The 17,920-nt window shown below is 39.4% G+C and overlaps 2 protein-coding genes across 3 annotated transcripts in view; one reads left to right on the top strand and one right to left on the bottom strand.

Moving 5' to 3' along the window:
* Positions 1–14,874, bottom strand: part of PLCZ1 (phospholipase C zeta 1) — a 43,693-nt gene extending 28,819 nt beyond the window's left edge. The window contains exons 1-4 of one of the 2 annotated variants that reach the window (XM_073222827.1): positions 14,821–14,874; positions 14,184–14,333; positions 13,073–13,196; positions 1,295–1,526 (exon numbers count right to left, since the gene is read on the bottom strand). In XM_073222827.1, the coding sequence (XP_073078928.1) occupies positions 1,295–1,526; positions 13,073–13,196; positions 14,184–14,194 (367 nt within the window). In that variant the 5' untranslated portion in view covers positions 14,195–14,333; positions 14,821–14,874. Of the gene's footprint in view, positions 1–1,294; positions 1,530–13,072; positions 13,197–14,069; positions 14,334–14,820 lie in introns of both variants that reach the window. The other variant, XM_073222829.1, reaches the window with a different exon arrangement.
* A 93-nt stretch (positions 14,875–14,967) lies between these two features.
* On the top strand, positions 14,968–16,013 carry CAPZA3 (capping actin protein of muscle Z-line subunit alpha 3). Its single transcript, XM_017641232.3, is given in 2 exon segments — positions 14,968–15,513; positions 15,515–16,013. Coding segments are annotated over 2 exon segments (897 nt in total). The 5' UTR covers positions 14,968–15,082; the 3' UTR covers positions 15,981–16,013.
* Positions 16,014–17,920: the final 1,907 nt, after the last annotated feature.

Raw genomic sequence — 17,920 nt, 5'->3', positions numbered from 1 at the left:
CAGTCTCCAGGTTCCAACTACACGGTCCCCCGCCTGTTGCTTTAATTCTCCAACTCAGGTCCAACACTTCTCTTAGCTTGACCTGCAACTCCTCTCCCATTTTGTCACATGACTACATCTTTCTCATGACTTAGGTCTCAACTGAAATGTCACACCCCCTGGGAGGACTCTCCTAAACACCCAGCTCCTGCGTTGTTTACTCTCTCATTTTCTCTGTTTTATTTGTATTCACAGTGCACAGCACTCCGTGAAATTTTCCTTTCACATGTTCTGTTATTCATTGTCAATCTCCCTCCAACCCCCATCAGGAATAGAACTAGTTTTCATTGCTCTCTACTGTACCCTCAGCCCCTAGAATCATACTTAGTTGCCACAATTTATAGTTGAATAAATTACAAATATATGACTCAACAAAGGAGTAAGTTTGGTTTTGCTTGAGCCCGTATTATTATATGTTAAACACTGTATCCAAAAACTAACTTTCAAAGGCACAACTTGGACTTTCATGCCTCCCTTGTTAAAAAAATACTTAGAGCTATTAATTTCAGCAAGGTGAGGCACTGTACCTTAATGGTGCTCTTTCTGCAAAAAAATTAAATATTTTATTCTACTCTACATTATTATTTTATTTAAAGCTATGCATAAATGAAAAAATGTGAAGTTTTTTGCCCATTGAAATATGGGGAAAAGATCAAAAATTATATGACAGACTATTAGCCAAAATGTTCATTTAATTTAAGTGAGATGACTGTATATAAAAATGAAGAAAAAGCAAAAAAACTTTTAATGTTTATAAAATATTTTAGATAACTATATGTATAGATACTGGAAGAGGTGGTGACTTTATAATATTTCTCCCCTAGAATTGTTTTCATGTGGCTAATTTAATATTCCTATACATTTTCATGAATATAACATATAAAAATGGAAGACTGCCTATAACTTGGTTTTATCTTATTAATGAATATCAAGATGCTTTTTTCCATTAGAGCACATGTAACAGAAACCTCATCTTGCTTTCCATGCCTGAGCTCATCTATGAACATGAGAGATACAGAGAAGCAATTAGAAGATAGGGATTTGGACAATGAAAAGGGAAAGAATGGCATGGCTGCACAAGGTAGTTCTCTCAAAGGTATACATATACATTCTATAAAATACAAAAATAAAACTGCCAATATTTGAAATCTCCAGAAGAAATCTGACCCATCTAAAATTTTGAATTTTATAACTATAATCCATTAAAAATATTTTGCTTATAAATAGTTGATAAAATTTTGAAATGCAAACATACCTTCTGGAATAGGTTCGTATTTCTGAATGATCTCAGAAACAGTAGTTTTGCTTATGTTAAATGTATACTGTTCTTGCCTCAAAAATGCAGTCAGATTTTTTTCAAAGAGAACTTTCCGGTTTTCAGAATACGTGTTGAAAATCTCACTAATTTCTTTTCTGTGCGCAATAGTTCGATAAATTGATCTAAATTCTTCTATAGTGATTCTTCCTTGCTTCAGCCTGTCATTAGCCTACTAAAAAAAAATGACTGGTGGGCTCACATTGTGAATATAAAACAACACACAAAATGAGTATGTTAGAGTATTTGTGTGATAGATATAACAATTCATACATGAAAGATGAATCCTATGTTGGATTTGTATTATATAGAATAATGATTATTATTATTTCTTACATAAAACTACATGGACTAATGCCAAAGTCAAGAAAAGGTTAGTAGATCATTACCACTTAAAACCCAGTGGCCACAGCGGGAGTGGAAAGAGATACGGAGAAGATGAGGAGTCTAGCTTGTCTTTCAATTACACACTTTATTTTTCTATGCCACTCTGCTTTGGTACCTTTTCAACACCATGCCAGACGGCATGCGATCCCATGCCACCCATAGGCAGCCTGCACCATATACATCGGAGTAAATCAGAGACACTCAAGGTAATTGCAAACTACAAAATCAACTGTGGTTATGTGAAACCTTGAGGAAGAAGAATCTGTGTGATCAGAGGGTTGGAGGCAGGGACAAACAAAGCAGGTTCCAATAAGAAAGAGTGTTCTGGAAAATTCATGTTTGAACTTTATGAGATAAAAAAAAAAGAAAGTGGGCTAGGTTCAGTTATTAAATGTGAGGTTCTCAGTAGGAAAATGACTAACAAAATTAGAAGTTTAGTATGATTTGCTGTGTGTTACAACTGGAAGAGACAGAGAATTGCAGGAAAGGGAATAGAAGAGATGCAATCCAGGTGCGAGGCGGTGAGTAGAAATTAAAGAACAGGTGTCAGTGAAATTATGAAGGGAGAAGTCAGAAGGATTCAACACATTAAAATTTTAGATGCCTAAGGGAGAGAAACCAAGAATGTCTGGAGTTGGAGCAAGTTAAAATGACTAGTAGAATTACAGTGTGTCTTACAAAAAAAAGGCTGAGGCATAGAAGTGTACCTTAGAAGGACACTTAATTTCAAAAAAGAAATAAATATGTTTATTTATTTTTTAACTTTTTCATTATATTGTAAACAGCTTAAGTACAAGGAGTATGTGTTGATGGGCCATTGTATCATGGCAAAAAGCTGATAATTTGTAGACAGAGCTGACTATATTTTCCTAGCTCCAAAGTATGTGTGATTTTGGATCTATCAGTTAAACTCTCTGAGCTTCATATTCTTCATCTGCAAAATGGGGATAGACAGCACTACCTATGTCAGCAGATTGCTGTGTGAAGTGGAAATACACACTGTATTATTGGATATCATTGTATTAGATACCAGTGTATTATTACACCTTATCTAGGTCTGCTTTCCGCACATCATCCAGCCTAGTGTCTCATCTTTTGACACTTCTGCCTATAAAACGAACCCTCAGGGTACAACAGGGGACAAGCATGCTGGAAATGATCTCTTCATTTTCATCAGAAAAAGCTCAGTGGTGATTAGCAAGGAGTTTGATATAAGGGATCCAAGAAGTGGTCTGAACTGGGAATCAAATATGAAGGGCACCAGGTTAATTTCAATGGGAACGTGAATCCATGGATACGGAGCAACCTGAAGAATCAGGAATAAGAATGAAGCCCAACTGGGGACGAGTTGGAGATAAGCTTAGGAGAAAGCAAGGATCTGTGGTTGTCAAATGAGAAACTGGGCCCACAGCTCATTAAACAATTATAAGATCTTAAAATTGTAGAATCTTAAAGTAATCCAAACTAACAATTACTTCAGAAGACTAAAGAGGTTCACTTTATTGTCTTTGAATTCTGGCTTCTGAGGTCCACATAAGTCAATGTTGTAGAATTAAATTTATTTTATTTTAGCCCCATTCCACTCAATCTGTCATAAGATATTAAGCAAGTCAACAAAAATCAAAGTGTGCCCATTATTCTTAAACAGCTGGGTTATATAAAATTGTATCAATTAAAAATTATAGTCCTACTGAATAACAATATAAAAGGAAATACATTATCTACAAAGTAATGAAAATTTTATTACTTTCAAGCAAAGTATAACCTTGGCCATCTGACATGTCCTCTGGTAACTTGTTCGGTTTTGTTTTTCCCAAAAGATCAAAGCTGTCATCTGATACTAGAAGGAATTAGAGATGTGAAGTTTGAACAAAATTCCACAAATCCAAGTAATTGCTCTAACTGATCAAACACAAAGGAGACTGAGGGTCAAAAATTAATCAATTTACCAAAAAATAAAAATCACAACAAGTGAGAATCCTGTCACTGAAGGTGAGGAGTTCTAATTGTAGTAAATAGGTAGATGAAAAGGAAAACAACAGGAAGTAATGAAGGAAGAAAAAAAATGGGGCCCAGTGAAGAGAGCAACCACAGGAGGAAAGTAGGAAGGAAAACAATGAGCAAAAAAGATTCAAATCTGAGTGCTGAGGCACATAACAGCAGCTAAGATTTATAGAGCAGTGGCATATGAATGTCTCCCTTGTAAGGGGAAACAGAGCTCAGAAATCTTATGTAAATTGTCCCCCATCCCACAGGCATGGTTGACCAGGATTTGAACTGGCTTTAAAACCACACAGAGGAGAAACCAGAACAAAGAGAAGTCAGTGCACCATTACACATATTGACAGTAGGCATGCAGAAGTAAACTGTGTAAAATGCAAATCCAATCCCTTCAACTCCCTATCATATTTCTTCTTTGTCTTCAAGACAATACCCAAAGTGTATTGTGTAGAACACAGGGCTCTGTAAGACATCACTTATGGTTTCTGCTCTTACCCTTTTCTTCTTTGCGCCTCACCTTTACAGCGCTCTAAATTAGTTATAATGTAAATACCAAGCTGTCTCTTGCTATTGTACAGTCTGTTTCCTGTCTGGAATGCCTTTCTTTTTCTTATCTACTAATTCTTACTAATCCTGAAAAGCCTCCTCCTCTAGAAATCTTCCTTTATGTCCCGATGTTGTTCTCTGTGTCACTTCTCCAGGGCACATTAGATATCCCTCCTCTGGGTTCTTATTAGACTCTGTGCCCTCTTCTATCACTGAGTTTATTACCCTGGAAAGAAAGTGTAATTTTTTTTCTACATCCCTTCTAGAATTGCCTCAGAGGAAGTTTGTCATCTATTTCTTGTGTCCTCATCCCTAGTACTTAACAGAGTGCCTGACGGAAGGTATTCAGAATGTGCTCTATCACCTAACACTTTTATGATTCTGGCAAAATATGTGCATTTTAATCAGAAAAATGAGTTAAATATCCCCCTAAACTTAAGGAGAATAGGAAAAAATATTTTTAAATGCATATTACAGAAATTATGTAGTATCTCAGGGCCCACTTCAGGGAATACTATAGCCATTAAAAATGTTACATTTGAATCATTTAAAGGTACAACACAATAATTCTGTAATGGCATTCAGTGTTGACAATACCTACACAAGTTGGGGTGAGCATTTCATAAGTTAGATAACTCTGTAATCAGAGTTAACTAATTATGTTGTACTCTTGAAACCAATATAATAGTACATATCAACTATACTTCAATTAAAAAAATAAAACAATCTAAAAAAATTGTTGGAGTCCTGTTCCACTAATCCAGTGGTTCCTATCCTAGGGTCTCTGAACACTATGGGGAACAGAGCAGACTTCAGGAAGACTATAAACAAAATTGAGAGTAATGAAGCCATTTTTCTCTTGTTTAAAATAATGTTCATTAAGTGGTTATTTTTTACAAGCCATTCCAAAAGGACTTTATCAAACAACTCATTCAATGTTAGTGCATAATTTAAAAACATGTAGCTCAAGAATGTAAACCCATGAAGGTAGTTATTCTTTTTATTCCCAATGCCTAGTACCAGACCTACCCTAGCCTAGGACTTAGTGATTGTATGTTTAAGTGAATGGTTAAATACATGAAGTTAAAAGAATATATTAAAATAATTCTATTGATAATCATTCAGATAGTACCTCTTCAGAAAACAGAATTAAGGTTTGCCATGTTGTTACTGTTTCGCATTGCTCAGTGTGCTAGTAAGAAGATGAAATGTTACTTAAAATAAATGACCTCATGAGAAAGCTGATCTATCAAAACACAGAATTAACTTTTAACACAAGATGAAGCATTTTATATTTGTCTCTGAAATTACACTAAAAACAAAGTTTTCAAAATACGTTACAGGAAATAATATGACTTGCCACTGCTTTTTCCCCACAGTCTGTCATTCAAATTTAAACCTCTTGCCAACTTTGTCTTCTCCCTTCCTTCCTAACCAAATACATGACTCAGAAAGGACTCTGGGTAATAAGGATGCAAAGGCAACCTATTACCGGTGCCCTCTGGGGGCTCCTGGTTTAGAAAAGGAACACAAACATGAAACTATTGCAGCAGAATGTTACAGACAACAGACACAAGAAACTCAGGCAATTCCCCATGGAAGGACAAAGTCGTTTTTACAGAAAAGGTGATCCCTGGAGTGGAGCCTGCAAAGATGAGAAGGTGTTTGACTGAAAGCAGGAAGGAGAGGGGTTTATCCCAATCATTAGGGTCACAGTAAATAAACACAAGAAGGCACAAAACATGACAGAGATTAGAGCAGGTGTTAGTGAAGCTGCAGTGAGTGACAAGGCTCAAGTCAAAATTTTAGCCTAGAGGCCCTTGGACGCCATGTGGAGATTCTCTGGCTTCATTCACAATGAGGAGTTACTAATGAGCTTTACCAAGAGAAGTCATATAGATTTTTGTCTCAGAAGGATTACTCTGGCAGCTGTTTACAAGGTAGATGCTAGCATTAAAAGCAAAGAAACCAGTTTGTAGGGCTTTTCCAACTAATGTACATACAGGCCACCTGGGAACTTGTTACAATGCACAGCCAGCTTCCATATGTCTGGATTCTGCATTTTTAACAAGCTCCCAGGGGGTGCCAGAGATGCTGAGTACCACACTTTGAGTAATAAGTAGTTTGAGACCAATTGCCTTTCAGTAGAAATAAGATAGACCTTAAAAGATTTGAAAATTGGATGTGGAGGTGAGGTAAGAGGAAGAGTCTGAGAATGTCTCAGGTTTCTGGCTTGGATAACTGAGAACAGTGCTGACATCACCAAGAAAATAGAGGAAAACAGACATTTTTGGAAGGAAAAATAAGTTGCATTTTAAGCATATTAAACTTGAAACATCTCTGGGGCATCCAGCAGAGACGGCCAGTAGATCGTTGGTTGGGATGGGAAGGGGGTTGGGTTTATTATAGGAGAAAATGCAACATGGATTCTGAAGTCAGAAGGACTCCGACGTGAGTTCCCACAGTGATGTGAGACATGATCAAATTACATCACTGTTCTTGTCTTCGACATCCTTATTATATAAAGAGGCTGATAAACAGCTTCCTTAGATGTTTGTTAAGATAATGTGTGCAAAAATCTAATACATTTCCTAGAATAATGGCAGATAATGAAAAAAATGGTAACATGCATATGGCCTTGTTGTTCAGGATAGAAAACGTGAGCTTCGTCCCCATTAACGTAGTAACTGAAGTCGTTGCAAGTCCACATGTAGTAGCGCCAAGGGCGCTCACACCTCCTGCCATCGACACACCAAATCCACAGCTACCCAGGGCCCAGTTCCCTCGGAAAGACATCCAGAAACTGATAAACAAATCCTACACACCAGACAAATGAGAAAAACCCACACGAAATGTACAGGAGGGTCTGAGACACCATCTCACCGTAAACCGTCCCCCCAGCATGACGACGCATGATTGGGAGGGACCCAGCACTCCCAGCTTCTCCAGAGGCATGAAGGGGTTGGACCCAACACCTGGGGCCCCAGCTGTGAAGACTTCCACCTGAGAGACTCTCAAAGCACCCGGCTCTGAAAGCCAGTGTCTGCAGTAAGTCCATAAAGCCACAGGTCTGTCATAAGCCGTTCGTAAAGCTCAGGAGGACTCCCGGTGGCTCTGTCCCCAGGGCTGGGTGCAGAGGCCGTGACAGACACACCCAGGGTTTCCCTGAATGGGCCCTACTTCCATGCCTGGACAGCTGCAGTCTGAGCGTCCCGCTGCCTACCTAACACAGGCCTGGGGCTGGCTGAGTCCTCCCGGGGACCAGGGAGGCCAGCCCGGGTGCCCTCTCCCAGCTCCCCCTCTGCCCTCCTCCGGGTTGCCGGAGTCTCCCAGGAAGGAGCCCACATCTGGCTCCGCAGCTTCTGCCGCTGCCACTCAGCCAGTGAACCTCTCGGTGGTCTGGCTCTGGTGGCCAGTGGCACTCGCAGTGGCAGGTGCCCTGGGACTGTAGCAAACAAGGAAGCAGTTATTGACTGGCTGTTCCCCCGAAGCTCAGCCCAGGGTCAGCAGACAGAGGCACCTGACTCTCGGTTTTCTCCACAGGAAGCCTGCGGGCATACCCTGGAGGCTGCAGCCTGAGGGGCGGACTGCGGTTGCACACCCCTCGAGCGGCTGGCTGGGGCTCTCTCAGGACACACTGTCTCCCTTTGTCTTGCTCTGGGTTGAAGAGTCTCCCTAGAGGGGGTTTGCGCCCACAGGCTGCTGCCCAGAGGACACATCCCTTGATAGGCTGGCTCTGTTGCCCAACGGGGCTTGTGTTTTGGGGATTCAAACACTGTAGCAAACCAAGAGGAAGTCCTCTGCGGATTTTCCCTCTTGCTCAATGTGAAATGACAGGACAACTTTCCAGGTCTGTTAGCATATTTCACTACCTCGGCCTGGAGGTCCAGCAACCAATCAGCTTGCGTCTAAGTGCTGACTAAGATCCTCCCCTTTGGGGCACTGACAAGCCTTAGCACACGCTTCACAGCCAGGAGCCATTAAGAATAAATTAGGCTGCTTGGAACATGACAAAGTTATGAGAGAAACAAGAGCTAGGGGTGGGCTGAGCTGTAAGGTGCATCTCCTACATGAGACCATTCCTTCAAGACTAGGAGAGGCGGGTGAGAAGCCAACAGAGAGTGAAAGAAAATGAAGAAACAGAGAAATATGTTCCAAACAAGATAAAACTCCAGAAACAGACCCTAATCAAACAGTGTTAGGTGATATATCTGATAGAGTTCAGATAGTCTTCAACAATAAGAAGTTTCCTCAAAATATTAAAAACAGAACTACCGTATCGTCCATCAGGTCCACTTCTTAGTATTTACTGGAAGGAAATGAAGTCACTGCCTTGGAAAGATGTCTGCACCTCCCCACCCCCCGGTGGGCTCTGCAGCATTTTTTACAATAGCCACGACATGGAAATAATCTAAATGTCCATCAAAGGATACATAGATAAAGAAAATATAATTTGGCTGTAAAAACAGAGAAAATTCTGTAATTTGTGGCATCATGGATGGACCTGGAGGGCATTATGTCAAGTGAAATAAGTCAGAGAGAGAAAGATAAATACTCTGTAATCTCACTTATGTATGGAATCTAAAAACAGCCAATTGATGGATATTGAAAACAGATTGGCGGTTGCCAGAGACAGGGGTGGGGGATGGGAGAAATGGGTGAAGGGGGTCAAAAGTTACATCTTCCAGTTATAAGATGAATAAATACTAGGGACGTAATGTACAGCCTGGTGACCCAAGTTAGCAATCCTGTATCGTGCATAGTAAAGTTGCCAAGAGAGTAACCTTAAAAGTTCTCATCACAAGAAAAGAAAATCAAGTGACCATATGTGGTAATGGATGTTTATAAACTTACTGTGATAATCGGTTCACAATATATACATACCTGAAATCATCACGTTGTATACACCTAAAACTAATACAATGTTGTATGTCGATTATACTCAGTGAACTGAGGAAAGGAAAAAAGAAAGTCAGGAAGAATGCTCAGGAAGAGTTTGTAAAATAAAAAGAAAGAAAATTAAGAACTCGACTTCAAGAGGAGAACAGAAGATGGGATGGTAGAGACACAGATGGAGAAGAAAAGTATGCAGAAGTGATATCACAAAAGTCACAAAAGGGGGAACTTTAAGATAAGAGGGATAAATAAAATGCACAGAAGGCTAACCACTGGATTTAGCATTTCAGAAAAAAAAAGAGGTTTTCAAGATAGGTGTAAAGGCAAAATGTATTGCCCTGGATCATTGAAGAAGTAAAGAAAGAAATGTAAAGGATTCTTTCAGTTTATCTGCTGAGAGAATTTAACATTTAGAAGAGGACATGGTGCTATTCATTTTTCACATAAGCTTAGACTGTGAAGGACCAACTAAGGTAGGAATCATAAAGTTAAGGTGAAACCAAATCAAAATATAAGTAGCTGAATTAGCACAAGTTGCAGATTTTTAGGGTAGAGGCAGCAAAGAAATATTCTACCTCATCTCTGCCTTCTCATTTCCAATCCATTCTACAGGGCTGCCAGAATATACTAAAATATGCAATGTTTCCCTATTCAAAAAATGTCAAGGGCTACCCATTGCTTACAAAGGCAAATCCAAATTCTGTGCTCTACCATTGAGGATTTCTTGGTAGCCACTGGCACTCCCCTTCACGCATGCCATCCTCAAGCCCTGATGGATCACCTTGTATTCCCCAAGCACTTCCTGCGCTGTTCTCTACACACACTGCTTCTCATTCTTGAAGGTCCCGCAAGAATGCCACTTCCACCACAGCACCTTTTACAAAAGCACAACTCAGAGTCTCCTGTCTTCTCAGATTTCCTTGTTAATATTGCCTGTGAGATTTATGATGACCTTCTTATAAAACAGCAGTTTCTGTATTTTTTTTCCTCCTTATCAGAGAGACACTTCTTTCATTGCTTCCAGTTGACAGTTTCTAACTGCTTAGAGAATTTGAAGACTTACAGTAAGTCCTATAATAATATAAATTCTTGAAATTACAAAGGATGCTATTTCATACTCAACCAGCAATCAAGAGCATTGTCTAAGACTAGCTAATGACACATAGTATATCCTATAAAATATCTGATATGCTATAAATTGAAGGCAAAGTTAAAAACAAATAAGTTTTTTTCAGTAAATGGATAAGAAATTCTTAAGGAACTGCTGCTCAACCCATCACTCAATAATTAATTTTGTAAAAAGAAGTTTAAAATATTTTGTCAGGATCATAAAGTTATATGTCCTTTACTCAAATGTTATAACAAAAGTTCACCTTATAAGAAAATAAATGCATGTCAGAATTTATGTCAGCTGCTTACGAAAGCAATAAATGTCATGCAACTCTCTACAGTTTTTTGAACAATCATGATTGATTAGCTAATACTTACTGAGGGCCTAATTTCTGCCAAGCCTGGTGTTAGGTATATTCACAAATGATATCTTATTTAATATTCAGAACAATCCTGCAAGACAGCTCTATTAGTATCCCCATTCTGCAGATTAAAACATTTGCTCAGGGAAATGTCTGACTTGTCAAGTGCTACGCAGCTAGGACCCACTAGGGTGAAGAATCTCCATGCCCTTTGAACTCGCCAGTAACAATTGCCCTGCAACGTTGGAAGACTTGGGTCCCCACAATCAGATCCATTATGATTCATTTTATTTACTCTGCCTAAAAGATGAACTTATGCAGTATGGACAGATCAACAACAAAAGCTGAAGCAGAATAGTCAGATGTTTAAGAGCTTAATCTTCAGCCATCCAGAAAACTCAGTTAGCCAATACACCTTCCCTCAGTATTCTATTTAATCAACATTTTAGTGCACACTGCCATTTAACCTGAGACCACAAAGTATTATCTATTAGAGGGCCTAGGAGAATTATTTTAATGACTAAAAGGGATTTATCAGCATCATCAGCCTTGTTTATATGCAATTTATGCCATAAAGTGTTTGAGGTCATTTTAAAGAGGTTTCTGAAGCATCCTAAGCAACCTCTGCCCTACTAATTATTATAATCAGCAGTGTTTTCACAGCCACTCCAAAAAGGTTTCGTTAAACAAAATAGACCCTCAGCCCTGCCATGTTCAAATAATCATAAATTTCAATTGATAAGCTATTATTACTTTACTTGTTATAATGGTTGGACATTCTGCAGAATGCTTTTAATAGGGCCTGCATTTACTTAAGTGTATTTCAGACAGATATCTCTGCTTTGAAGATAATTCAAAGCAACCTGAGAATCACTGAATAAGATCAATATTTCACATTTGATACAGATCTAATACATAAGTACCTCTATGTTGTGTTGAATGTGGATTTTATTAAAGCAGGAAGCACAGAGTGGTTTCTCCCTTTGGGGAACCCACTGGGAGAAAATTCTACGTTTAGAGTTCTTGCACAAGAAAATGTGCTCTTCAGATGTGGTGTTGGATGTGAACAGATTAAATTCTGGATAGCTTATGGCAGCACATGCAACTTGGATTCATAAAAACCACTCTGAAACTCAGTTGTCTGTTATAGAAGTCTCCTGAGAAGTTCTGGCTTTTCATTTTTGGAACCTCTTTGTGGTTTGTAAACATGGAGCTAACTCTTATTGGGAGCTTGTTGGAAGGCAGTTCTCCATGGGTCTCCTGTGTCTCACATGTTTTCTGAGCAGAGGCATCAACCTCCTTTCTTCTGGACTAGCTTTTCAAGAATGTTTGCTTAATGAAGAGGTACTATGTCCCTCCAGAGGAAAAAGCAGGTTTGTTTACTGCCCATGATAATAATGAGAGTGACACCCTTCCCACAAAGAGTAGTTGCGCTTACTGCCCACAGTGAAAGATCTGGGATCCCTATGCTTGAGGTCCCTCTCTAATAGCACACCCACTGGGCATGCGTGTGGCCCCTGGCTCACTTGACACCACACTTCGGAGACTGGACCCTGGAGAAATGGGACCAAAATGCTGATACTGTGGCAGTTGCTATTTTTGTGAGTAACAAGCTGTCATTTTTCTCTGAACCAGAAGCCTGACTCTGCCAACATCCAGGACTCTATCAGGCTCCCTGGTTAGCTTGCGAGCAAGGTACACAGCTTTCCAGTTTGTGTTGGCGGTAACAGTTTCAACTAGATTGTGTTACCTGGTTGCTCACTTTCAAGACATATTCAGGATTTCTATCTTCCCAACTATCTGGATTGGCCAAGCCAGTATTTTTGCCTGATTCACTTAGAAATTTGCCATCTTCCTAGTACAAAATCCAGCCAAACTTTTGGCTATTTCTTCTTTTTTCATGATCTTTCTTTGTTCTCTAATGACAGCATTGAACCAGGTTCTTTACCTACTAGTTCTTCTCTCAGCAAAGGGAACTCCTGGCATGATTTCCTACTTAGAGGTGACCAGAAATTTTTCTCAGGAATTACCCATTTCTTCTATAAATCACTAACATCCAACCCATTTACCATTTCATCATTTATAGGACTTGACCTAATCATGTGACCAATCCTAATTTGATGTGAACATTCCTGGATACTCAGCAGATTGTTCTAAACTGATAACTTGGTATTATTGTATTACTTCAAAATTCATCATCAACCCATTTTACATCTTAGCTAAGTTCTCCCTATCTTGATTATAAATGTATTTAGCATAATTAATTGCTTTAATTATTAAGATAATTAAAATTTTAAAGTTCTTGATTTTTCATATATATTTCCTGCAGAAAGCATCCAAGTAGCTATTGCTATTTCCCTGTATTGGATTAAGTCCTTCCTAAGGTAAGGTAGGCAAGGGGTGGATATCATCTCACCTTAAAAATGTGTTTCACATGAACATTACTGCACCGAACATCTAGTTTTTCAAGTAATTTCTGAGTTTTTTCTAGGTTAATTTTTCCACCTCTAAAGTCATCCCGAATCATGGACAGAAACCACGTATGAAGCACACAAGAAGTTAAGGAAATTCTCACAGGAAGTCATGAAGTACTTAAAATAGCTAAAGAAATATTTGATCTCTACAATCTGTTTTAATTTTTGTTTTTAAAGGGTAACCTATCCCAGGCTTAAGGGTCAAGATAATTCTATGATCAATAATATTTAAAACAAAACTAAGTAGATACTATTCTGTAGTAAAGGCAAGAAAGGGCATAATAGAATGAAAATTACAGGAAAAATAATAAAAATAAGTATTTGCAAAACAAAGTTATTACTTGGGAAATAATCTATTGCCTAAAGACATGGACTTGGGAGACAGCTAGACTTGAAGACCTGTCACCTGACCTTTCTTAACTTATGTTCCCTGATCTGAAAGTGGGCAAATAAATACTTAGGGAAGGTGGGGGGCGTTAAATTAGTTCATAGACTATCAGTGAACACAGATTCTCCTACTGTGCTCAATAAATAATAACCATGTAATAATACCACTACATTAGGCAAATGTCCAGCTACACACACAACCAAAAAAAGCAACATTTTAAGTACCATCAAAAAGGATTAAAAATACCATGGTGAGTGTCTATTTGGTATGAACAAGAAAACTAAAATACTCAAGGGTAATTATATACAGATAAACTACAATTTGAAAAGCCAAGGTTGAGAAGAATTAATATGACTGTCAAATTATGAAAATCATGAAAGATTTTTGTAAAAATTGTTCAAAACTCCAATTTCAGATGATTAGAACTAATGAGGAGCCCTTAAATTTAATGACCATGACTTAATATAGCAAAGCTCATGTTCTTATAATAAAAAGATACAGGAACCTTGGGAGAGCTCAGGACACACGTGAAGGAAGCGGTTTCTACTTACATGCGGGCTTTAGTTCAGTGCACTTCAAAGAGAATGAGAGAAGAATCAAGGGAAGGGGGTAAATACCAGAGAAAGAGAAGGAAAGAGGCACAGAAAGGACATCTGAGTGGATATTTGTTCTCCATATTTTCATGACCTGTCCAGTTTTTCCTCGCTTAGAAGTCTCTCCCGATTAGTTGTCACGAGTCCCAGATCTAATTAACTCTGTCCCTTTGCAGGAAAGGAATGTCTTGATACTCATTGCTTGTTGCATCTGTGCCTTTTCTAAAGAGAAAGCAGAAAACACACAGGGGTTTATTGCCTTTGTTCTTTGGAGTTAGCTGATGCTTGAATCCCACAGAAACCAAACGCAAGTGTGGTCCCCATAATTTGCTGCCCTTGAAAGATTTCTGGCTTCTTGCTCATGTTCCGACCATCCCCAAGCCCATAGTGTTTATAAAGACAGCATCCTCTGCTCTCTGGCATTTTTCCATGAATTGCATTGTATCTCATTTTATTTTTACTATCTTGTTTAAAGCCCTGAAACCATTCAGCATAACACGCTTCCAGTGGGTTTGGGGCAGCTGTTCTGAGGGCCTGAGTATAAATCAGCACCAAGTGGTCCCCAGGGTGCAGAGCGCTGCTGAACACTCTAGAAGTTCTGGACTGCTTCCTAGATCCCTGACAACGTATAATGCGCACAGAGACACACCACTTTTGAAAGAAAGCTGTTCTGGAGGCTAAGTTCTTAAAATCTTCAAAATATGTATACCTGCTGGCTGGGCGCCGTGCTGTCAGGTGACTGTCATGTTTTTCTTCTTCTGGTCTGAACACCATTGTGATATCATCAAAAGTCCCATACTTCATAGAGAAAGCTTCTGTATGATGTCATCAGGAGACTCAGCTTGCTGGTTAGACAGAGGAATCTTCAGCTTGAAGGTCTAACACCTTGATGGGAAAGGTGCCCCGTGGAATGTTTTCTCATCCTGTGAGCATTCTCTGTTTCAGAAGCTTTGCTTCTGCTATAACCAAACATGTCACTTAGTGCTCTGAGTAGGAAAGAGAAAGAAAAAATCATCCACCAACTAGTATTACAGGCTCCTCCAGGGGAATTTGTAAATGTTTTTGATAATCTCTGTCTGCTGATCCATGATGAAAAACTCATGCACCATCAAGGTGAGTACGCAGGCCACCAGCATTGCCAAAAGTATTCTGTCCCGCTCTGTCTCGATGGAAACCCAGTACTCTTGTCTCACCACAATGTAGTGGGGGACTTCCAATTTGTTGACCAACAAAGCAAGCTTTCTTTCAGATTCGACCTGCTTCAAAACCAGTTAAAAGACATTCAAAGTCATGGGGTCATCTGGAATGAGACAGAATACGTGAGAACGGTTGTTCTCTACGCCTTAAAATTGTATGTGAATGATCACTACCCAGCAGGAAATGGCAACTTGCTGAGGAAAACTGAAAAATAAGGAGTTTTTGATAGCCTGCATTGAGGATCACAGCTATGAAACAAGAGGGTGCTGAAATGGCCTTTGGAAGTCTAAATGGATCTTCCAAATAAATCCATTTCTAACCCAGGTAACAGGAAGAATTTTTGTGAAAGCTCACTTCTTCAGGTGCGTCAACCTGCATATTGAAATCTCCAAGGACCTGAAAGAAAGCTTGGAAATAGTTAACCAAGGGCAACTGGCTCTCAATTTTGCAAGGCTTGTGGAAGAGCAACAGAATAAATTTCAAGCTGCTGTTCTAGAAGAATTACAGGAGTTATCAAATGAAGCCCTGAGGAAAATTTTACGAAGAGATCTTCCAGTGACCCGCACTCCGATTGACTGGCAGAGGATCCTCTCTGACTTGAATCTGGTGATGTATCCTAAATTAGGATGTGTCATTTATTCAAGGAGTGTTTTGAGCAACTGGATCATATAAACGCTTGCTCCTGGGAATTGCCTTGACTTGATTGAGTTGTGTTCCCAGGGTGTGGTTGTTATCCTAAAGTTGAGAAACTACTAGAGATGCCTATCACTTGGCTAATGCAAGTTTAAATTAGGGAACAGGGTAACAAGTAATTTTACTCAGGGAATATTTACCAAGAAGGCAAGAAAATCGTGATGTCATGGTATTGACCATCATAAAGCTAGACATTTCTTAGAACCCACAATAGCTTTATAGAATGTGGCACCCCAGAACTATTATAGAGGTGATCAGGGTTAAGACTGTGCGTGTGTGTGTGTGTGTGTGTGTGTGTGTGTGTGTGTAGGAATGACTTTTTGTGTTTAACTGAAAAGGGTATAAAAATGAAAGTCACTCTGCAGATGATACTTCACATAATTAGGTTTAGCCCTATGCAAACCCCAGGAGGGTAGATTTTAATAAGTGACAAAGGGTTGGGTGTTCCATGAAACCAACAGGTATCAAAATTCTAGTTCAGATGAAGGGCTATCAGTAAACCTAGATCCACTGCCAGGGCCTCCTCTCCCACCATAAGAATTTTGGATTACTCAAATCCTTGGGCTTTTCTGACAACTAACATGGTCTTCAAAAAACCAGCTGGAAAAAACCAGCTCCCAAACTTAACGTAACTGAGCTCTTATGAAGTCTTCACAATAAGCATTTGCAAGTTGTTTCTTCATACCAGGCCCTGTGCTAAGTAATTTGCATACCGTTTTTCATCATTAGGCTGATACTTCCCATTTTTCACGAGAAGAATCTAAGATCTCGAGTTAATTCATCCTGCACATAGGAAGTGACAGGTGCGTCTGACTCCAGCAGCAGTGCCCTTAACCTCTGGGGTATTACAGCTCTCCATGGAGGCCTGTTTCTTTAGGAGTTGTGAACTCTGCTGTAAACGATTTAGACAACCACTCCACCAAAGGATGCCCCCAAAGGAACTGGAATTGGTGCGATGCTGTTTTTTTTTTTTAGTCTAAACAAATTACAGTCTGTACTTTGTCACCCAGTCGCTACCCGCAGCCATGTTACTGACCACTGGTGTCTGCTCTCACAGAATGCCAAACCCAAACCTCTCCAATAAGAGGGAGTAGAACAGTAGATGGTCCCCATCCCCCAATGCTGACTTATCTGGGAAGCAAAGTACTTTACATACTAGATCCATGCTATTAAGAAAACTTGCTTAATAAACATTGGACCAGACAAGAGATTATGTCAAATTAAATCTCAAACCTGTCTTCCCTAACTGGTGGTTCTTTTTTTTTTTTCTTTTTCATTAAGGTATCACTGATATACACTCTTATGAAGGTTTCACAAGAAAAACAATGTGGTTATTACATTCACCCTTATTATAGAGTCCCCCCCATACCTCACTGTAGTTAGTCACTGTCCATCAGTGTAGTAAGATGCACAGAGTCCCTATTTGTCTTCTTTGAGCTACACTGTCTTCCCTGTGACTCCACACACATCATGTGCACCAATCATACCCCAAAATTCTCTTCTCCCTCCCTCCCCACCCACCCTCCACCCCCCTCCCCTTTGGTAACCACTAGTCCCTTCTTGGAGTCTGTGAGTCTGCTGCTATTTTGTTCCTTCAGCCTAACTGGTGGTTCTTAAAGAATCTCAGGAGACTTATTTAGGATATACCTATAAAAATACAGTTTTCCAGAACCCATCCTCAGATTCTTATTGGGTAGTTTAGGAGATCTACATTTTAAACAATGATCAGAGATGATGTCTATGCAAGGGTCCCAGGACCACATTTTAAGAAATATCTTCCTAATCTTCAAGGAAGACATCTCTGCTTTCTATTTACTTAATTAGATAATTTCCTATGAAACTATTGCTCAGTGAGGCCATTTCTACTACTTCTCTGTATTCACTATGCTTAGACCAAGGACAAGCCTTCATCTGTCATG

Source organism: Manis javanica, chromosome 15 (genome assembly GCF_040802235.1).
Source record: "Manis javanica isolate MJ-LG chromosome 15, MJ_LKY, whole genome shotgun sequence".
Taxonomy (NCBI): domain Eukaryota; kingdom Metazoa; phylum Chordata; class Mammalia; order Pholidota; family Manidae; genus Manis; species Manis javanica.
Note: the sequence above shows the minus strand (reverse complement) of the source record. Positions and strands in the feature narration are given on the sequence as shown.